We start from the raw sequence: 22,968 nt of genomic DNA on the forward strand, positions 1-22,968 counted from the left end.
CACAAGTTAAATATTCAAATTTAAGACATTTTAGTCATCCACAACTTGCAAAGCTCTTGCAAACACAGCTATTTCATCCAGCCATCTGAAAGCTTGGGGTGGTCACAGCCATGAGGTCCATGGCCACATGCTGGAATCTTCATTCCAAGCAAAGCAGATCTCAATGGAGTAATGGAGAATGGCCTCGTGTCCAGATGGCCTTTGAAATGGATTTAGCTGTGCCAGCAGGGTGAGTGAGCAAACCACACAGCAGGGAAGCTCCTTTTCAGAGAATCACTGGGTTGGAAGAGACCTTCAAGACCATCGAGTCCCACCCAGCCCCAACACCTCAACCAAACCCTGGCACCCAGTGCCACATCCAGGCTTTGTTAAACACCCCCAGGGATGGTGACTCCACCACCTCCCCAGGCAGAACATTCCAGAACTTTATCACTCTTTCTGTAAAAAACTTTTTCCTAATATCCAACCTGTATTTCCCTTGGGGCAGCTCCAGGCTGTGTGCTCTGGTTGTGTCAGTGCCTGGAGAAAAAAGCCCAACCCCACCTGAGCCAGGCACCTTTCAGGAGCTGCAGAGGGTGATGAGATCACCCCTGAGTCTCCTTTTCTCCAGGCTAAATTTGAGGAGGAATTCCTGCGACCAGCACTTGCCCCCAACCCTGGACAACAACCCCAGGCATGCACAGGGTGGGATCTGGGGTGTCTGGGCAGGGCCAGGAATTGGACAGGATTCTGAGGTGGGATTTCTAAGAAGAATTTCAAGGTGGGATTTCTAGGCAGGATTCCCTCACTGGAAGGGTGTTCAGGCATTGGAACCACCCAGGGAGGTTTGGAGTCGCCATCCCTGGAGATGCCAATGTCCCTGGACTGGACAATCCCTGGGGATTCTGAGCCTGACACTGGCTTGGCTGTTCCTGCTTATTCCCTGATGTGCCTCAGCTTGGGGAAGTGACACAAAACACAACTGTGAAACTCAACTGTGAAATGCAACCAACAAAACACAACTGCAAAACAACTACTGCGAAATGGAACCAACAAAGCAACAACCGCAAAACTCAACCAGCAAAATGGAACCAACAAAACACAACTGGCAAAATGGGACCAACAAAATAACAACCGCAAAATGGAACCAACAAAGGAATAACCACAAAACACAACCAACAAAACACAACCACAAACCATAACCGGCAAAACGGAACCAACAAAATAACAAGCACAAAACACAGCTGCAAAACACAACCAACAAAACACAACTGCGAAACTAAACTGTGAAACGCAACCAAGAAAACACAACCGCAAAACAACAACCATGAAATGGAACCAGCAAAGCAACAGCCACAAAACACAATCGCAAAATGGAACCAACAAAACACAACTGCCAAACTCAACTGGCAAAACGGAACCAACCAAACAACAAGCACAAAACACAACTGCGAAATGGAACCAACGAAACACAACCACAAAACACAACCAACAAAACACAACCATGAGACATAACCATGAAACACAGCCACAAAACACAGCCACAAAACACAACCAAGAAAACACAACTGTGAAACATAACCATGAAACACAGCCACAAAACACAACCATGAGACATAACCATGAAACACAGCCACAAAACACAACCAACAAAACACAACTGTGAAACATAACCATGAAACACAGCCACAAAACACAACCATGAGACATAACCATGAAACACAGCCACAAAACACAACCATGAGACATAACCACGAAAAACAACCACGAAACACAATCACGAAACACAGCCACAAAACCCCATGGATACTCCCCTAGGAGCAGCCATGCCCAGGCTGCCCAGCCCACCTGGATCCGTGCTGGTCCTGGGAGAACTCCATGATGTGGCCGGCGATCTCGCGCAGCTGCAGGTTGGGGTAGCGGTTGTTGCGGAAGTCCTCGAGGAGGCGGCTGCGGCCCGAGGGCATGACGTCGGACATGCCGTAGCGCAGGCGCGAGGACGGGAACAGCGTGCTGCTGGGGCTGAAGAGGCTGGAGGCGCTGCTCGCGCTGCGGTACTTGGCCTCCGCCCCCGGCGCCGCCGAGATGTAACGGCCACTGCCGTTCGTCAGCCCCCCTGCGAGGGACAGGGCGCGCATGGCATCAGGGAATGGGGCACGGAACGGGGCAGGGATGGGATCAGGGAATGGGGCAGGGATGGGATCAGGGAACGGGGCATGGAATGGGGCAGGGATGGGATCAGGGAACGGGGCAGGGATGGGATCAGGGAATGGGGCAGGGATGGGATCAGGGAACGGGGCAGGGATGGGATCAGGGAATGGGGCATGGATGGGATCAGGGAATGGGGCAGGGATGGGATCAGGGAACGGGGCATGGATCGGATCAGGGCATGGATGGGATCAGGGAATGGGGCAGGGGTGGGATCAGGGAACAGGGCACGGATGGGATCAGGGAATGGGGCAGGGATAGGATAAGGGAATGCAGCAGGGATGGGATCAGGGCAGGGATGGGATAAGGAACAGGGCACAGATGGGATCAGGGAATGGACTGAATAGGGGAACAGGGCATGGATGGGATAAGGGAATGGGGCAGGGATAAGATAAGGGAATGGGGCAGGGATGGAATCAGGGAACGGATGGGATAAGGAACACGGCACAGATGGAATCAGGGAATGGACTGAATAAGGGAACAGAGCATGGATGGGATCAGGGAACAGGGCAGGAATGGGATCAGGGAATGGGGCAGGGATGCCATAAGGGAACAGGGCACAGATGGGATAAGGGCAGGGATGGGATGAGGAAACGGGGCATGGATGGGATAAGGGAATGGATGGGATAAGGGAACAGGGCACAGATGGGATAAGGGAACAGGGCAGGGATGGGATAAGGGAATGGGGCATGGATGGGACAAAGGGAACAAGGCATGGATGGGCATGGGCCTCGTGGGACAAGGGAACAAGGCATGGATGGGGATAAGAGAACAGGGCATGGATGGGGATAAGGGAACAAGGCAAGCATGGGCCTTATGGGGACAAAGGAACAAGGCACAGATGGGCCTCATAGGGACACAGATGTGACACTGGATCCCCGAGTTCTGTTCCAATATGGGGGCAGGTCTGATATTCAGCTAAGCAGGATTTTGAGGTGAGATTTCTAAGAAGAATTTCTAGGCAGGATTTCCTCACTGAAAGGGTGTTCAGGCACTGGAACCACCCAGGGAGGTTTGGAATCCCCACCCCTGGAGATGCCAAAGGAATGAACATGTGGCACTCAGTGCCCCAGTGGAGACTGGTCACAGGTTGGACCTGAACAACCTGGAGAGCTTCTCCAACCTTGAGGATCCTGTTTTATGATGGTCAGGCCTTGGAACTGCCCAAGGAGGTTTGGATTCCCCATCCCTGGAGGTGTCCAAGGAATTCCTGGGCATGGCTGGGCTGAGCTGATCAGTCACAGGAGGGACCCAATGACCCCAGAGGGCTTTTCCAACCTCCATGATCCCATTTTGTGATTCCTGACTGAGCTGCTCACCAAGGAATTGAGATGGGGATGTGTCCAAGCATCTGTGGCACTGCTGGATTAGGCTGGGAACAGCTACAGACTCCAGCAAAGAACTCTCATGATCCCTTCTAAACCAGGATATTCTGTGATTCTGACTCTATCCAATGACATCACATCTCCGACTGTGTCTTTCTGACAGGGTGTAACAACTTCTGTTCCTCCTCCTGTGTCCAAAATGTCTGAACCAGACCAGTGGCAATCCCAACACTCCCAAATTTCAGCTTTTTTGCTCTTTCCACTGCCTTTGCCTCCATTTTTAGGTTTTTTTCTCACTTTTCCTGCTGCCCTGGCAAAGACTGAGTTTAAAGAAGTGTATTCGGGGTGGGGAATATATATAAAAGTATAAAAAATGTGGATATAAAAGCACAAATCTATCACTTTTAAACACAGGTAAATACCTATAAATTAAAACAAAGAAAGGTTTTAAACCCTTGTGCTTTCACAAATGGCTGAAATATGTGCAGCCACATTAACAGAGTTGCTGTGTGACCCAAAACAGGAATATGGGGACAGGTGATGCTTCATCCCACAAAGAGAAGCTTTGATAGGAACAAATTTAAACCTTCCAGTGCTGTTTCCCTGCAATTTTTCAGGATGTGGCTTGGCACTGTGGCAGAGGATTTGATTCCTGCCTTTCCTGCAGGGCTTGGGATCCCTCTGCTGGTGCAGGAGGAGCCTGCACGGATTTTCCTGGGTGGAACGAAGTCCAGGGAACACATCCTGATCACACAGGGACCTGCAGGGCCCAGGTGAGGCAGGGGGAATCCCAGGGAAATGAGCTGCAGGAATCTGGGCCATGGAGGGGAGAGCTCCAAGGAAACCTTGGCAGGGCTGGCTGAAGAGGGGCAGCTCCTGGCAGCTGGGCTGGAATTAAAATATTCCATAAAAACAGAGCTGAGGGAGCTGCACTCCTCAGCCATGGACACCTGGAGGAAGCAGCCATGCAGGAAACTGGATGAGAACTCTGTATCTGATAACAGCCTAATTAATTATTAATTATGACCTCTGTGGCTCACTTCCAGCTCAGAATATTTTGTGATTCTACATCTCTGGAGCTGGTGCCAGAACTCTCCTTGCCCAAGGAAGGGGGACACTCTTTTTCCTCCTGTTTTTCCCAAGGAAAAGGAGAGCTGAGAGATCCTTGTGCTGCCTCGCAAAGGAGTGCCCAGCACCTCCTGCACCCCAACTCCCACACTGAGCAACAACTCCCAAAAGCCAGCAGGTGATATTCCTGACATTGCTGATATTCCTGTCTCCTGGAAGGAGCAGGACTGCCACAGGATGAGTAAAGCACTTCCCAGGTGAGGAAACTCGGGTGGGACAAGTTGAGCAATGGGGCACCAATGCTTCCCACACAGCTGGAATTCTCAAAATTCCCACTTGCTGTTTCAACACCTGGAGCAAAGTTCAGAGTTGGGACTGAAGTGGAAAATGGTTCCTGATGGGAAAGGGGAGGTTTGACACTCAGGCTGCTATCTCTGAGTTAGGAGCACAATCAGTACAGAAAATGTGCCAGAGGTTTTCTGAGAGAGCCCCAATCACTTGGGGATTAAGAGTGACTCCACTTTTTCCCCTGGATGTCTCTCCTGATGGGAATGCTGAGTGCAGGTTTCCCCAGGATGCCACACATCATCCTGGGAACACAGAGATCCTGTGGGGAACAAGCTCCCTAAAACACAACTCTGAACCTCACCAAAGGCCTGAAACCTCAGGGTGCCTCCAGCTCCTCTGTGCCAGGACTGGGTCAGATCCCAGACTTCAGTGACAAAACAGCTCCTTCTTCCTCTGGAGCCAGGCTGGGAGAGCTGGGGGTGCTGCCCTGGAGAGGAGAAGGCTCCAGGCAGAGCTCAGAGCCCTTGCAGGGCCTGAAGGGGCTCCAGGAGAGCTGGAGAGGGACTGGGGACAAGGATGGAGGGACAGGAGGCAGGGAATGGCTGCCAGTGCCAGAGGAATGGCAGGGCTGGATGGGATCTTGGCAATTGGGAATTGTTCCCTGGCAGGGTGGGCAGGGGCTGGGCTGGAATTGCCAGAGCAGCTGTGGCTGCCCCTGGAGCCCTGGCAGTGCCCAAGGCCAGGCTGGACATTGGCACAGTGGGAGGTGTCCCTGCCATGGCAGGGGTGGCACTGGATGGGATTTAAGGTCTCTCCCAGCCCAAACCATTCCCTGATTTCTCTGTAGTCCCACAAGCAGGGATCCAGGACTTCAGGGCTCCAGGGGCAGCCACAGCTGCTCTGGCAATTCCAGCCCAGCCCCTGCCCACCCTGCCAGGGAACAATTCCCAATTGCCAAGATCCCATCCAGCCCTGCCCTCTGGCACTGGCAGCCATTCCCTGCCTCCTGTCCCTCCATCCTTGTCCCCAGTCCCTCTGCAGCTCTCCTGGAGCCCCTTCAGGCCCTGCAAGGGCTCTGAGCTCTCCCTGGAGCTTCTCCTCTCCATCAGAACTGATTTTATAACAAAAGAAATCAGACCTCCCCTTCCCACTGCCCTCCACTACCAATGAAAGAGAAACTTGAAAAAATAAAATCACTTTTCATGGATTTCAAGGTCAAATCCCCCAAAATCAGAGCTATCCCAGGTGACATCTGACCTACAGCATCACCCAGCATGGAACCAGCCATGGAGGGGACAAAGCCACAATGACAGGAATATTTTGGGAAGATGGGAAGCCTCACACTGATCCTCTGCAGCATAACCCATTTCCGGGGGTGCTAATTCCAATTTCTTTCCAGAGTTTGTTCCCAGACAGATCTACCCTCTTCTGATCCAGAGGAATTCTTAGGATTCTTTGATTCCAAAGAATTTTTAGGATTCTTTTTTTCTGCAAAGGGCAACCAGCTTTTTCCCAGGTTTGGAATCAGCTTCCTCCTCAGCACTAATTTATTGTGGCCATTTAACTGTCAGCCAAGGCCTCCACAGCTGCATAAATAAAGTCAAAACCCTCCCAGTTCTATTAAAGCTCTGAACAAGCCATGATGGTAAATCTAAACTTGATCTCCAAGAATCATATTTATGGCTATTCCAGCTAACCTAGAGCCAGCACTGGATTTATCACACATGCATGGAACACACATAATAAATACACAGTCTGCTGAGGGGGGAGAACTGCTCTGAGAAGCAGAAGTTTCCTTAAACCCAGCAGATTCATGACACAACCAAAACCAAGTGAATTTTTGGAGGAAATATTAAATTACCTGCTGCAGGTGCAACAAATAATCTCTTTGGTTTGTTTATGAGGGAATGAACACTGCAGGAGGTTCAGATGGGCACTGTTTTATTATTTAATATTTGCTTTCTTTATTTTTAAGATTTATTTTATTGTGGGCCAGGCAGAAGCTCTTTGAGAAGCTTCAGCTGCACAAAGTCATGGATCTTCCCAAAATGATTTCTCCTGTGCTTTTGATAAGGCCACACTGATGGGAAATTTTCCAAGGTAAACTCACCAAATCCTCAGCTCAAAGCTGAGCACTGCTCCAGGGAACATTGGTTAAAAGGAGGAATTGTACTCCAAGCTCATTATTCCCAATTTAATGGGTATTTTAAAACATCCCCTTTAAAACCATTTAAATTGAAGATCAACTCTCCTTATCTATTTTACTCCACAAACCATTGCTGCTTTTACCAAGACCAGCACAAGAAAATCCTGGTTTATAAACACTTGGGAATATTATCCCTAATTTTGAGCTGAGGAAATGTCTCAGTCTGGAAATGGGGGTTTGTGTCCTATCCCTATCTGATGGGGCAGTTCTCTGCTGTTCTTGGGGCAGTTTTCTTCATCTCTCCCACAGCCAATCCTCCCTCCAGGAGATCTCTGCTCTCCATGGCCACTGAGTGTCCCTGCAGGGCTGATCCAATTCCAGCATCCCATGGGCAGATGCTGCGCCCAGGGCAGGAGCCAAGCATTCCTGCCTGGATGCAATCTGAGCCTGGCACAGCACAGCAGCCTTTGCCCCCTGCATTGCCAGAGGAGCAGCTTTCTGCTGCCCTGCATGGCCAGAGGGAGCCCAGGCCCATCTGCAGCAGCCCTGGAGCTGCAGAGGAAAACTCCCCCCTTGTGCAGGATCCCTGCTGCAGCAGAGCCACAGCTGGCACTGCAGGAGGGCTGAGCCCCCATGGCATGGGGCTGTGCCACCAGCCTGAGCCACAGCGTGCCAGGGCCTGCTCTCACTCTGGCAGGGATTTGTTTGTGCTATTGCATTTGTATTTTTAATTTCCTAGTGCAAAACTTCTATTCCTATTCTCATATCTTTTCCTGAGAGTTTTTTCATTCCCAAATCACAATAATTCAGAGGGAGGGGGTTTGCATTTTCCATTTCAGGGCAGGCTCCTGCCTTCCTCAGCAGACACCTCTTTTCAAACCAAGACAGGAACTCATTCCATGTCCCGCAGCTCTTCCAGGAACCCAAAAGGATGAAAAATCAGCACGGCTGGGCCAGAGCTCAGCAGAGCCAAAGCCTAGAAGGCTCCTGGGCAAAAATCAGCTTTTATTTTATTTTTATTTTTTCCCTAATAAACAACTACTATTCCTATTCCTATTCCCATATCTTTGCCTGAGATCCTGTTAATTTCAAAATTATAATAATTCAGAGGGAGGGGGTTTGCATTTTCCGAGAACTACTATTCCTATTCCCATATCTTTTCCTGAGAGCCCCTTGATTTCAAAATGAAAGTAACTCAGAAGGAGGGGGTTTGCATTTTCCATTTCAGAGGAGGCTCTTGCTTTCCTTAGCAGACACCTGGCTGTTCAAACCAAGACAGGAAAGAGGAGGAAAGATGGAAACCTGCTCCCAGCTGTACCCTGCATGACACACACACACTCCAGGAGGGATGGACCTGAATTAAAGATTGTTCTCCACCTAAATCATTGTGTGACCCTCAGAACTCCTGCCTGGGGGACCAGGGGTGCTGCAGCAGAGCAGAGCAGGGCTCTTACCCAGGTTGAGGCTGGAGGAGGATCCGTGTGAGGACAGGGAGGGAGGAGGAGTCTGCGAGTGCCCGGGGCCCTGGCTGGGCAGGGGCATGCCCACGGGCCCGGGGGACGAGGAGAAGCCCAGGCCGTTGTAGAAGCTGTGCCCGATGGGGGTCAGGCTGCTCGAGGTCCTCTTGTACAGCTCGCTGCTGCCCGTCAGCGAGTCACGGCGGGAACCGCTGCCCGTGGTGGAGTTCGCCACTGCGGAAACGGGAAAATGGGATAAATGGGTCAAATGGGAATATTGGGAAATGGGGAAATGGGAATATTGGGAAATGGGGAAATGGGAATATTGCGGAAATGGGGAAAATGGGGAAATGGGGGAAATGGGAATATTGGGAAATGGGGAAATGGGAATATTGCGGAAATGGGGAAAATGGGAATATTGGGAAATGGGGGAAATGGGAATATTGGGGAAATGGGGAAAATGGGAATATTGGGGAAATGGGAATATTGGGAAATGGGGAAATGGGGGATTTGGGGAAATGGGAATATTGGGGAAAATGGGGAAATGGGGGAAATGGGAATATTGGGGAAATGGTGAAAATGGGGGATTTGGGGAAATGGGAATATTGGGGAAACGGTAAAATGGGGGAAATGGGGAAATGGGAGAAAAGGGGAAATTGGGGGCATGGGAAAATGGGGGAATGAGGAAAATGGGAAAAATGAGGAAAAATGGGAAATGGGGAAAATGGAGGAAAACAGAAAAAACAGGAAAATTGGGGAATGGTAAAAATTGGGGAATGGTAAAAATTGGGGAATGGGAAAAATTGGGGAATGGAAAAAATTGGGGGAATGGGAAAAATAGGAAAAGGGGGAAAATGGGGAAAACAGGGAACACGGGAAATGGGAAACATGGGAAAATGGGGAAATGGGAAAATAGGGGAAATGGGGGAAATGCAGGAAATGGGGAAATGGGTAAAATGGGAATATTGGGGAAATGGGTAAAATGGGAGAATGGGGAAAACAGGGGAAATGGGAAAAATGGGAAAATAGGGGAAATGCAAAAACAGGGGAAATGGAAAAATGGGGGAAATGGGGAAATTGGGGGAAAACAGGGAAAACAGAGAAAGTTGGGAAAAAAGGGGAAATGGGGATATTAGGATAAATGGGGAAAATGGGAAAAATGGGGGAAATGGGGGAAAATGGGAAAACAGGAATAATGGGAAAACAGGAGAAATGGGAAAACAGGGATAATTGGAAAATGGGGAAACTGGAAAATTGGGGAAAATGGGAAAATGGGGGAAATGGGGGAATGGGAGAAACAGGAAAAATGGGAAAATGGGAGAAATGAGGGGAAATAGGAAAATAGGGAAAATGAGGGAAATGCGGAAAATGGGAAATGGGGGAAAGGGGAAATGGGGAAAATGGGAATATTGGGGAAAATGGGAAAAATGGGGCAAACAGGGAAAATGGGAATATTGGGGAAAATGGGGCAATTGGAAAAAATGGTAAAATGGGGAAAACAGGAAAACGGGGAAAATGAGAAAATGGGGAAAATGGGAGATGCCACCAGCCCCAACACTGGAGAGCCACAGCTCCACTGCCCTGGGCTGGTGCTTGGGGAAGTGATCAGATACATTCATTAAAACCAGTCAGAGTCATTAAAACCAGTTAAAATCATTAAAACCAGTTAAAATCATTAAAACCACGCTGTTAACGATAAAACGGCCAAACAAATTATCTGGGATCTTGTCTTTGCCTTCAGTGCCTTGGAGGATTTCTGTGACACAGCACATGGAGAAACAGCTCCAAAAACCCCTGAGCAGAAAGGTCAAAGGATAAAAACCTCCCTAAAGGAAGGGACCATGCTTTGGGGACACACTGAGCACCTGGGGACACTTTGAGACCTTTGGGGACACGCTGAGATCTCTGGGGACATGACGAGCATTTTGGGGACATGCTGAGCACTCTGGGGACACGCTGAGACCTTTGGGGACACACTGAGCCCTTGGGGACATGCTGAGTACTTTGGGGGCATGCTGAGCACTTGGGGACACACTGACACCTTTGGGGACAGGCTGAGACCTTTGAGGACAAACTGAGCACTTGGGGACACACTGGGACCTTTGGGGACACGCTGAACACTTTGGGGACACGCTGAGATATTTGGGGACACACTGAGCACTTACAGACACACTGATATCTTTGGAGACAGGCTGAGCACTTGGGGACACACTGAGACATTTTGGGACACACTGAGCCCTTTGGGGACACACTGAGCACTTTGGGGACATTCTGAATACTTGGGGACATGCTCAGTCCTTTGGGGACACGCTGAACACTTGGGGACACACTCTGAGCACTTTGGGTACACACTGAGACCTCTGGGGACACACTGAAACCTTTGGGGACACGCTGAGCATTTGAGGACACCCCAAGCACTTGGGGACACCCCGAGCACTTTGGGGACACACTGAGACCTTTGGGGACACCCTGACACCTTTGGGAACACACTGAGCACTTGGGGACATGCTGAGCACTCTCGGGGACACACTCAGGGGACACGCTGAGCATTTGGGGACACACTCAGACTTTTGGGGGCACACTGGGCACTTGGGGACACACTGAGCACTTGAGGATACGCTGAAACCTTGGGGACACACCAAGCACTTGGGGACACACTGAGCACTTGGGAACATGCTGAGACCTTTGGGGACACGATGAGCATTCTCAGGACATGCTGAGCAGTTGGGGACACACTGAGCACTTGATGACCTGCTGAGACCTTTGGGGACACACTGAGCACTCTCAGGACACACTGAGACCTTTGGGGACACACTGAGCACTCTCAGGACATGCTGAGCACTTGGGGACACACTGAGATCTTTGGGGACAGGCTGAGACCTTCGGGGACATACTGAGCACTTGGGGACACACTGAGCACTTTGGGGACACACTGAGCACTTGGGAACAGGCTGAGACCTTTGGGGACACACTGAGCACTTTGGGGACACACTGAGCACTTGGGAACAGGCTGAGACCTTTGGGGACACACTGAGACCTTTGGGGACATGCTGAGCCCTTGGGGACACATTGAGCACTCTGGGGACACACTGAGCACTTGGGGACACACCGAGCACTTTGGGGATACACTCAGAGCTTGGGGACACACCAAGCACTTTGGGGACACCCCAAGCACTTAGGGACACCCCAAGCACTTTGGGGACATACTGAGACCTTTGGGGACACGCTGAGCCCTTGCTCTGGCCCTTCAGGAGAAGGTCTGAGCTGCCCAGGGCTCCCTGTCCCCCATTCCCGGGACGGGGCAGATCTGAGCCCCCCTCCTTTTGTTCAGAGCTGAGCCCCAGCCCCAGCCCCAGCAGGTTTCCCTCCCTGTGCCGGCTCAGGAGCGAGCCCAGCCTGGTGCACAGCTCCCTGCAATCCCTGTGCTCACCCTGCAGCAGGTGAGCAATCAGCTCCTGTTTGCCCCCAGCTCCACGGAGCTGGAAATCAGAATTCAATTGCACTCCTAACCCCCACAGCTTTTAAGAGCTGTCTCAATAGGCAAACATAAACTCTTTAAATGCACTGTCAACTTGCAGGGGGAAAAATCAATTTTGCATTAAAATCTTGTTTAATAAACAGTGAAATTGTTAACTGCAATGAACTGATCATTTTTGGTGAGTGCACACGGGCTCCAGAAGCAGCGGGATCAGAGTTTTATTCATTGATTGAGGGAAAACAACTTTGTGAATCTTGGCACTGAGCAAACCACTCATGGAATTCAATTAGTTAAATAAACTGAGGTGAGAGAAGCAAATGCTTTGTTTACCTGGAACCAAGATGGTTCCAATCTCAAGGCTGGGTTAAAGAGAAATATTTACAATAACTTTTTATTGCAAACTGTTCTTTTGTGAGGTAACAACCCCTCCCTGAGCCTATTCTGATGGAGCCAGGTTGGAACCTGCCCTTCACTCTGATGAGAGCAGCAAAGTTCAGGACATAATTACTGCCCTGAGACTGAGCAGTAATTAAAACAATTGTTCCACTTAAAAAAACCCCCAAACCTCAGGGAAAAAAAAAACCTAAAAAACCAAAGACATCTCTGGATGGGTTTGACTCTGAAAGGAGCCTTGGTCTCCAGCTGCCCAACACCATCAAAGCATGGATGGGAGGTGTCTACAACCACAGAGTGATTCTTTTGGTGTGTGATGGGAACAATTCCCAGAATAAAGCACAGAAACCACCTCAGATCAGCTTTTTTAAAGGCATGAGGAGTTCCTCAGCCTTTACTCTGAGGTGAGAGGGGTTGAAACACTCTGGTACCAATTCCTGTCAGCCAGTACTCCACATGCAGGGAAAATCACTTCCAAGTTAATTACTCTGCTACTGCTAATTATCACCTACTAAAAGCATTTTTGCCAAGAACTGCTGCAGATTTTAAAGCCTGAAGTGGTCCCTAAAGGAAAATTCCCAGTTAGGCCGGGATGGATGAGGAGGGCTCAGCTCAGAGCACAAAGTACTGGAATCTGGGGTTCTCCTTGTGCTCCGCTCCCCAGGTGTGGGAAACCTTAAAATCAGAGGTTTTGGGAAAGCTGCAAAAGGCAGGGCTCAGAGACAGCAGAAATGCAATGAGACCTAAGCATCAGCCTTAAGATTTGTCAGCAGATACGTTATGTAAGATGTAGAAAGTAAGGGCACATAGAACAATGGTCTGTGTATTAACACTTGTCTAGAATAACTCCCTAAGCTACAGAAAAGTTTATCCAGTGAGATATTAGGAAGGTTGAAGCTTAACAATGAAGCTCTGTGCCTTGTGTTTTAAGGCTTACAAGGAGGTATTGTATTTGAAATAAGTAAAGCATTGTTTTAACCACAGGTACCTGTGCTTATAGTGGTTGGATGGCACTACTGTCAATGTGCTTCTGCTTTGTGTGATTGGTCAAAATTTATCTTTAGTAAGATCTGTCCAGCCACCATGTCAGGATCAACCCCTGAATATTGCCTCAAATTTTCCCCCAACCTTTCCAACCACTCTTTTGGGGTTTCTTCCCTCTTGTGCTGCTCATTCAAAGTCTTAAAGACATTTTGATTATGTGGAGCTGCCTCTTTGACACCTCCTATAATCAATGTTCTGTACTGTGAATCAATGTTCCCCCCAATGCTGTTGTGGTCCCAGGTGGGGGCACACTGTGGGCACTTTCAGATCCCCAAGGGGTCCTTGCACATGGCTCCCTCTCCCACATCCATATCCCAACTTTAAAGTGAGCTGTAACATTGAGTTCTGGGGGATGTGAGCTGTTGGAGATGTGAGCTGCTGGAATCTTCCCACTGCCATAACCATGTCATGGGGCTGATGCTGGAAAACCAACAGCTCGAGAGGTGTTCCCCAGCAGTCCTGTCCTGTTGGTGATTCCCACAATTCCCCCTCGGTTCAACTAAAAAGAAACCTTTGTAACTGTGTCCTTCATTAACTACCTTGTGTTCCATAGCTTTACTAGAATATATCTGCTTATTACTTGCTTAAAGCATCTTTTTTTGCTTGCATTAAGCATTGCTGTATTACAACAGAGCAGTTTTAATGCTGTGAAAGTCCAGTCAGTTCAAAGGGAGTAAGTCATGTCTGACATCAATTACAAGTCATTGCTCAAAAAAGTCTCACCGGTTCCAAGGTTTTAATTCAAAACCTTCCTCAGTGTCTATACCTCCATCCACCATCTCTGTAAGATTTCAAGAACTCTCTGTGAATCCATTTCCTATCTCTCTCTCTTGCATGATAAAAACTTCTTTGATAGTTTTGTTCATCATTTGTCACACACCGAAGCATGCAAGGTAACACTACCAGTACCACCACTAAAACACCCAACACACATAAACCTATTTATGAAGTTCCCTTAGCTACAGTGCCAAGCTCCATTCTTGGAACAAATCATCTAACCTGCAGCCTCTGAGGAACCAGGGGTGTTCCAGTGTGATTTCAGGGTTTACCTCAGAAACCCAGGTTCCTCCCCTGAAGATTCCCTCCCATGTGTGTCAGTCACCTCTCCCTTTCCCCTCCAGCACTGTCTGTCACTCCTGGCATTCCAGAAGGCCTCGAGTGATTGGCAGATCCAAAGGATGCCCTCTACCCCTGGGGGCACTGGGCCATCCAGGTGTCCTTTGTCCCTTTGTCCCTCCCCTCCTGTCCCTGCTTGGTGGCTCCCTGCCCCTTTCCCTGCCCCTCTCCCCGGGTTCAAAGGAGCAGCAACCACGGGCTCAGGGAGTTCTGCTGGAGCTGGTGCTGCATTCAGAGGCCTGTGGGCCAGAATAAAGCTCTGCATCCAAACCCTCCAGCAGAACCGACTCCTTTCCTTCACCAGCGCCTTAAAGCTTCTCTGCCAGAGGGAAACCTGAGGAGCAGCCCCTGTTATGGGGGGAAGCTCCATCCCAGCACCACCAGAGCTCCTGCAGGCCTGGACTTGTCCCCACGGGCCCAGCTGCAGCACCCAGCCAGCCCAAAGTGTCTGTGGGGTGAAACACCACACACCCAGCCAGCCCAAAGTGTCTGTGGGGTGAAACACCACACACCCAGCCAGCCCAAAGTGTCTGTGGGGTGAAACACCACACATCCCACAGCCCAAAGTATCTGTGTGTATAGTAGGAGTCCTAGTAAAATCTATGTATTGTATAAGTGGCCTTGCCCCAATCCTAGTTGTTCTAAATGGGCTGCAGCTGTGATGTCCTTAATTGGGTGGCAGCTGTGGCTAATGAAGATAACTGGGATAAAAGGGGGTGGGTCAGGGAGAGCCTTGGAGGAGTCCTGATGAAGAAGTAGGAGCAACACTGCTGTGAAGAGCTGCTTGTGAGAAAACCACCCAGAAGATATGGGACTGTAGAAATATGATAACAACTATATGAATACAACATGTAGGGTGAAACACCACACACCCATCTGGCCAAAAGTGTCTGTGGGGTGAAACACCACAGTGCTGCTGTGGTGTGGTTCAGCAGCAGGGCCAGACAACCCAAAGCACATCGCGTCCCCAGCATTGGTGATATCAATGCTGTGCCACAGCTGATGTGTCCCCACCCTGGCTGGCAGCGCTGGCACAGCCCCACTCCTCTCACCTGCGGTGCCAAAGCCGCCCAGGGCCGAGCCCAGCGTGGCCCCCAGGGAGCTGCTGCTGCCGAAGCCCAGCGAGGTGTTGGCGGGCTGGGCCGAGCCCTGCGAGAACAGCGAGCTGCTCTGCGAGTTGCTGCTCAGGGAGTTGTTGCCGTAGAAGGAGCTGGAGGCCAGGTTGTTGGTGGGCTGCTGCTGGGGCTGGGGCTGCGGCTGCTGCGTGCCCAGGGGCCGGAAGGGGCCGTTGGTGGTCCCTGCCAGCCCCCCGGCTGCTCCGTTGGCCGACGCCGCGGCCGCCGCCACGGCTGTGGGACACAGAAATGGGAGAAAAATGGAAAAGCCACTGAGAAAATCTATTTACTTCACAGTTCTGTGTCACAGATGTCTTTTATGGAAAATCCTTTCCTTAGGATTTTTCCTCCTGAGAAGCTGAGACGTCTCAGGAACAAAATGTAAACAATGGTTATCTGCTGCTGTGGAATGCAACAGGTGCAGCTGTGATTGGCCCTTGTTGGTTGTTCCTAATTAATGGCCAATCACAGCCCAGCTGTCTCAGACTCTCTGTCTGAGCCACAAACCTTTGTTATCATTCTTTCTTATTCTATTCTTAGCCAGCCTTCTGATGAAATCCTTTCTTCTATTCTTTGAGTATAGTTTTAATGTAATATATATCATAAAATAATAAATCAGCCCTCTGAACCACGGAGTCAGATCCTCATCTCTTCCCTGCGAACACTGTCACAGCTCTGGAAATTAAAACTTAGCAGGTCACTTTGAATTGCTACAGTTTTTTTCTTTCAGGACCAAACTCTGCATAAATCTCTGTTTATTGTATCTGAGCTGCCCACAGTCCCCAGACTCCAGCCATGCCCAGCTGTTCTTGCTGCTCTTGTGCTGTTGGAGCTGCACAGATCAAAACCAGGAATGGCTTTTTCTCCAAAGACCCAAGAGTCCAATGAGTGCAGCCTCATACTTGCAAGGGCCAGTTAAGAAACCAGAGTTTTGAAATAATTGAAATGATCCTTCAGCACATGAAACATGAGCCTTGGTGCCAAGAACATCGAACCCGAGGACTTTTGGTTTTCAGCCAGTTCCAAAGTTAAAGAAAAGACAAAATAAACAAGAGCTATGAGAAAACAATTAAAACGCCCATTTCATAATCTGAGCCCAGTGCTGGCAGGGGCTGCTCACACCAACAGATTGAAAAATCCTTTTAAAAGCCTTGAACTCCCAAGGAACCCAAATAAATGACAAAGCAACTCATGGCAAAGGCCATTTAAGGTACAGTGGCGTCATAAAGGATAAACCCTGGGATGGCTTGGGATGGAAAGGACCTTAAACTCATCCTGTTCCACCCCAGGGACACCTCCCACTGTACCAGGGTGCCCCAAACCCCATCCAGCCTGGCCTTGGGCACTGCCAGGGCTCCAGGGGCAGCCACAGCTGCTCTGGCAATTCCAGCCCAGACCCTGCCCACCCTGCCAGGGAACAATTCCCAATTGCCAAGATCCCATCCAGCCCTGCCATTCCTCTGGCACTGGCAGCCATTCCCTGCCTCCTGTCCCTCCATCCTTGTCCCCAGTCCCTCTCCAGTTCTCCTGGAGAGAACTGAACTCTGAGCTCTCCCTGGAGCCAGTGGGAATTCTGAAGGCTCCAGCAGGTTGGAAAGCTGGTACCAGGGGACAAATTTAAATATCTGCCATGAAACTCTAGAAAATCATTCAGGTTCCTGCTGCTGCCCCTCTCCGTGGCTCTCCGGAGGCTCAGCCCAAGTTGAGCACAGAGGATGTTTCTCAACAACAATCCCTGATGGATCTCAGTGAGGGCAAGTTTGTCATCACGGCCAGCAGAGCACGGAGGGGTGGGGACACTGGGGACACAGCAGGCACTTGGAGGGACCTGGAGTCACCTGCCTGAACCACTGGGGAGGCAGAACTCACCTGCCTGAGCAGGAGGGGATACAGGACTCACCTGCCTGAGCAGGAGGGGATACAGGACTCACCTGCCTGAGCAGGAGGGGATACAGGACTCACCTGCCTGAGCAGGAGGGGATACAGGACTCACCTTCCTGAGCAGGAGGGGATACAGGACTCACCTTCCTGAGCAGGAGGGGATACAGGACTCACCTGCCTGAGCAGGAGGGGATACAGGACTCACCTTCCTGAGCAGGAGGGGATACAGGACTCACCTGCCTGAGCAGGAGGGGATACAGGACTCACCTGCCTGGGCTGCAGAGGAGCTGATGATGACAGGGGCAGGGGCCACCAGGCGCACGGGAGCCCCCAGGCCGTTCCTGGCCCCGGCATTGACCACGAGGGCTCCTGTTTGGTCATAATAAGCAGCAGGAGCCAGCACTGGGTAACCTGCAGAGGCAAGCACAGGTGACAGGGCGGGTGACAAACACATCAGCCACGTCCAGGGGAGTGCAGTGCAAGAGGGCTTTTAAAGGAAAAGATGAATGGAAAAAAAAAAGAAGCAAGTACAGCCCTGCTTTCCCCAAAATGTACGCAATGTTACATTAACAATTTCACATAGAAAAGACTTTTTGCACCCTGAATCTTTTCTATTACACTGTCCCCAGTGCAAATTCAGCAAAAAAAGGGTTTAATACACAAAAGCACCATTTCTGCTCCACGATATGTACAAATATGCTGGGATTGCTCAGAGCTGGGGCTGCCAGGGTGCACCCACAGGGAACTTCCACTTCTGTATTTTGGATGGTTGGTACCATAAAATATTTTTTAATGCATGTAAATAAACTCTCATAAATGCTGGTGATACACACAGCAGCAGACTGACAGAATACAGTGATTTAGGCACCTCATTAGGGAATTTACATTAAATGAAAACAATAAAATGAAATGGAGTGACTGTCTAAGGTGGAAGGTCACTAAGAGAATGTTCCCTGGAAATATTTGCTTTGCAAATGCAGGAACAAACATATATCTATAATTGTATATATGCGTGTATTTGCTTTGCAAATACAGCCCAAATAACAGAGATTAAAGGAAATCTGCACAATTCACTTTGTAACTTAATACTGCAACATTCTTCTGAAGAATAAAATTTAAAAAAACGAATTAACAATGACGTAACAGTGTCAGCAAGGAGACTTGAAACCCAAATAATCCTTTTTTCCTTACATTTGACCAGCAGGATATATCTGCACATTATTCTAATGGGCTCAGGACTGTCCTTTGCCATCACAATAATATCCTGATAACTGAATTTCAGCAGCACTTTACCCCAAAACCTCAGGGATCAGAGTCAGAATTCCTACAGCAGCTCCTCCAGTGAAGAGCTAGAAATGAGAACTAAACCCTGCTCCCTTTTATCCCTTTTCTTTCCCTGATTTTAAGCCTCTTGGAAGAGCAATCACGGAAGGAAGCCCCTGTTAAGTCAAGCACCTTGCAGGGATGTAGAACTGAGATGAATGAATGGGACTAAGAAACCTATGAGGTTTAAAATACAGATCCCATAAGCTTGAAAGATCCACAGAAAAATCTGGAGGTGATTTTCCACAGGAGCCATCAATTCTTGGAGTCCAATGCAGGCACAGGGAGATAACACTGCTGTCACCTGTGAGCCCTCAGTGCTGCCAGCTGGGGACACACCCAACGCCAGAATGAACCCCCAAACCAAGACAAGCAGGCAGTGCTGGTGCCAGGCACGGGCAGCCCTGGCAGATGGCATTTCCCAGGCTCCCCTGGCCTGGCAGTGCTGGTACCTGGCATTCCTGCTGCCAGCCCCTGGCCAAAGGCGAGCGCGGAGTTGACGGCGGCGGCGGCCACAAGAGGATCCGTCTGCTGGCCCTGCTGGTTCTGGTTGGGAGTCAGGGGACGCTGGCTGGCCCCTCCACGGAGCACCTGCACAGGACACAACAGCCACTGGGTTATTCTGGAGCCAGGAGACAGCCACTGTCACCAGGCAGGAGCAGGAGCAGCACCAGGGGGGAAAACTTCTCTCCTTTGCTCTTAATTCACTTTTCTTCACATTCAAAAAGGACATGGAGGGGCTGGGAATGGAGCTGGGAAGGGCTGGAGCCCCAGGAGAGGCTGAGGGAGCTGGGCAGGGGCTCAGCCTGGAGCAAAGGAGGCTCAGGGGGCCCTTGTGGCTCTGCACAGCTCCTGCCAGGAGGGCACAGCCGGGGGGGTCGGGCTGTGCCCCAGGGAACAGGGACAGGAGCAGAGGGAACGGCCTCAGGCTGGGCCAGGGCAGCTCAGGGTGGGCACCAGGAGAATTCCTTCACTGAAGGGTGTTCAGGCTTTGGGTGCCCAGGGCAGTGGTGGAGTCCCCATCCCTGAAGTGTGCACAACACACACAGTGGTGCCTGGATCAGGGGTCAGTGCTGGGTTAATGCTTGGGCTCAATGATCTTTAGAGAGATTCTCCAACCTTTCAACTCCCTGATCCCACCTCCCACACTCATCCTGTGCCAGAAGTGTGCACCAGCCACCTGCCCATCCCAGCTAACACATGGCCCCTGTCACCACAGCCCCACTAAAATCCCTCTGAGCAGAAACCTTATACAGCCCAGTTCAGGAGGTGGGAGTGGGTGACAGGAGGTGACCTGGGCGTCCCCAAGCCACCAGTCCCTGTGGAGGGCACAGACCTGGTGACACAAGACTTAAACCACAGGAAACCATGACCAGAGAGCTCACAGTGGGGTTTGCAGGGACAAGCTGCTGTGGTGGTGTCCCTCAGAAGGGACAATGGCAGAGTGGCCACCCTTCAATGACCTAGTTTGGCAGAGCTTCACTCAGAGCTGGAGCAGGAACCTGCAAGCTCAGCTTATGAAAGGAGCCAGCCCCGTGTCCCCAGCACATCCTGCTGCAGAGGTGACATCCTGGGTGCCACCTGCTGGATTTACTAACAGGAAACAGCAACTGTGCACAGTGAAGCTGGGGAGGATGCCCAGGCTCACTGACTGGGAGGTGCCCCCCAGCCTGCCAGAGCCTGCACAGGAAACCACTGGAATGTTGGGGAACATGAGAGAAATGATGGACTTTGGACCTGGCTGACAGAAGAGATTTGATAACAGGAAGCCTTGGTCAAAGCAAATGGAACTTTGAAAATTAGACCTGGATTGCAAGAAGATTCAATCAGATGGATTTACCAGAAAAAGAAAATCCTAACAAACTGTGCAAGTAAGAGATGTTATATGTGTAAGTTTGTGTGATTTTAACCTAATCACGGCAGTACACATTACCAGTATCCCTAAAATGGTACCCATGTGTTTGTATCCCACAATAAAATCAGATTCTGATCACTGAATCAGTCTCCCTGGCTCTCTCCATCACTGACAGGAACCCTCCAGCCCAGGGAATCTCTGGGAGCCAAGAATTCCAGGGGGTGCAGACTGCAGCACTGGAATGCTGCTGGGTTTATTAACACACTGTTAAGATGTCACAAGGGTGACAAATCAAGTGTCCACACTCAGTGCTCCAGGTTCCCAAAGCCTCTGCCTCAGCACTTTTAATGCAAACAATCCCTGCTGCATCCCCTCAGAGCAAGGTTTGCATTCCAAACCCCGCTCCTGACCCCACTCACACCTGCTCCACGGCCATAAAAGTAATGAAACATCCCATAAAGGCCACTGGCACTGAGATATTTTATTTTAATAGCCTCTCAGCTCATGCCTGCTGCATCTGTAAAGGCCTTAGAGCACCTCCTGACACTGGGGTTTGGTTTTCAAAGGGTTTTCAGCTTCTGAGCTGAGAAATTCAGCTGCCAGTAGCTCTTTATTCTGCCATAACCAAGGAGGAGACAGGAGAGCTGCTGAGGGGACAGAACCCAGCTCTGGCTCCTGGTGATTCCCCTCACACACCAACAGCACCAGGGGTTTGCTGCTGCACAGCTCAGGCCCTTCCAGCCTCCCCAGAGTACTGATAATAATTCATCACCACCCATGCTCATGTGCCTCTCTCCATGGGCATGATGGATAAATCAAATTACAGATGTACAGGTGGCTCCTGTCCCTTTGTCTTTAGGAGAGGCCAAAGGGTTTTGTTTTCTGCACATTTAAAACTACCCAGAGCTGAGGTCAGGATCAGTGATGGAAAACATCAGGGTTTTGAATGGCTGCAGCTGTGTCAGGGGAGGCTGGGGTTGGGTTTTCCACAGAATCAGCTGGGCTGGAGAAGACCTTTGAGATCACCGAGTCCAACCTGTGAGCTGGCACCACCCTGTCACCCAGAACATGGCACTGAGTGACAAAGTGACACCCAGGCTCTCCTTAAACACCTCCAGGCACAGGGACTCCATTCCAGTGGGCAATCCCTTACACTGACCCAACAGCCTTCCTGGGAAGAAATTCTCCCTGATGCTGCTCCCCAGAGGGAATGGGCATGGGAATGGGCATGGGAGTGGGAATGGGCATGGGAGTGGGAATGGAAAGGGGCACAGGAATGGGCACAGGAATGGGAATGGGAGTGGGCATGGGAATGGACATGGAAATGAGCATGGGAATGGGCAGGGGCATGGGAGTGGGCATGGGAATGGGCATGGGAGTGGGCATGAGAGTGAGCATGGGCATGGGAATGGGCATGGGAACGGGCATGGGCATGGACACAGGAATGGGAATGGAAATGAGCATGGGAGTGGGCACAGGAATGGGAGTGGGCATGGAAATGGGCATGGGAATAGTGATGGGTAGGGGAATGGGCATGAGCAAGGGAATGGGCATGGGAATGGGCACAGGAATGGGAATGGGAGTGGGCATGGGAATGGACATGGAAATGAGCATGGCAATGGGCATGGCAATGGAAATGGGCATGGGAGTGGGCATGGGAATGGAAATGGGCGTGGGAAAGGAAATGGGCATGGAAAGGGCCACAGGAATGGGAATGGGCACAAGAATAGGGGCATGGGAATGGGTATGGGAATGGAAAGGGGCACAGGAATGGGCATGGGAATCAGAATGCAAATGGGGGCATGGGAATGGGCATGGACATGACAATGGAATGGGCAGGGGAATAGGTATGGGAACGGGGGCATGAGAATGGGTATGGGAATGGAAAGGGGCACAGGAATGGGCATGGGAATGCAAGTGGGAATGCAAATGGACATGGGCATGGGCACAGATGGCCCAGAGGCTGCAGAGTTTGGACAGCACTCCCAGGGATGCCCAGGCTGGGATTGCTGGGGCTCTGTGCAGGGCCAGGGGCTGCAATCCCCCATCCCTGGGATCATTCCCCATGCAGAGCCCAGGTGTCCCTGCCCAGGAGGTGCCAGGAGGTGCCAGCCTTACCTGCTGCTGGCCCTGCTGCGTTTGCTGCGTGCTCTGCTGGCTGGCCGAGTTGGTGGCGGCAGCGGCGGCGGCCGCCTGCTGCTGGAAGAGGCTGGCAGGATAAACTCCCCAGGGAGTGACTCCATAGTACTGGTGAGGCACCACAGCTGGACCTGGAACACAGCAGGGCAGGGT

General features: G+C 50.7%; 1 protein-coding gene across 4 annotated transcripts in view; it reads right to left on the minus strand.

Annotated features, from left to right (window-relative positions):
- PUM1 (pumilio RNA binding family member 1) overlaps positions 1–22,968 on the minus strand; it is a 101,445-nt gene that overhangs the window by 16,647 nt on the left and 61,830 nt on the right. For all 4 annotated transcript variants that reach the window (XM_058819861.1, XM_058819862.1, XM_058819860.1 and 1 more), the window contains exons 10-15: positions 22,795–22,946; positions 19,274–19,412; positions 17,766–17,909; positions 15,555–15,851; positions 8,469–8,705; positions 1,828–2,095 (exon numbers count right to left, since the gene is read on the minus strand). In XM_058819861.1, the coding sequence (XP_058675844.1) occupies positions 1,828–2,095; positions 8,469–8,705; positions 15,555–15,851; positions 17,766–17,909; positions 19,274–19,412; positions 22,795–22,946 (1,237 nt within the window). The remainder of the gene's footprint in view (positions 1–1,827; positions 2,096–8,468; positions 8,706–15,554; positions 15,852–17,765; positions 17,910–19,273; positions 19,413–22,794; positions 22,947–22,968) is intronic.

This window comes from Ammospiza caudacuta, chromosome 25 (genome assembly GCF_027887145.1).
Source record: "Ammospiza caudacuta isolate bAmmCau1 chromosome 25, bAmmCau1.pri, whole genome shotgun sequence".
In the NCBI taxonomy this organism is placed as follows: Eukaryota; Metazoa; Chordata; class Aves; order Passeriformes; family Passerellidae; genus Ammospiza; species Ammospiza caudacuta.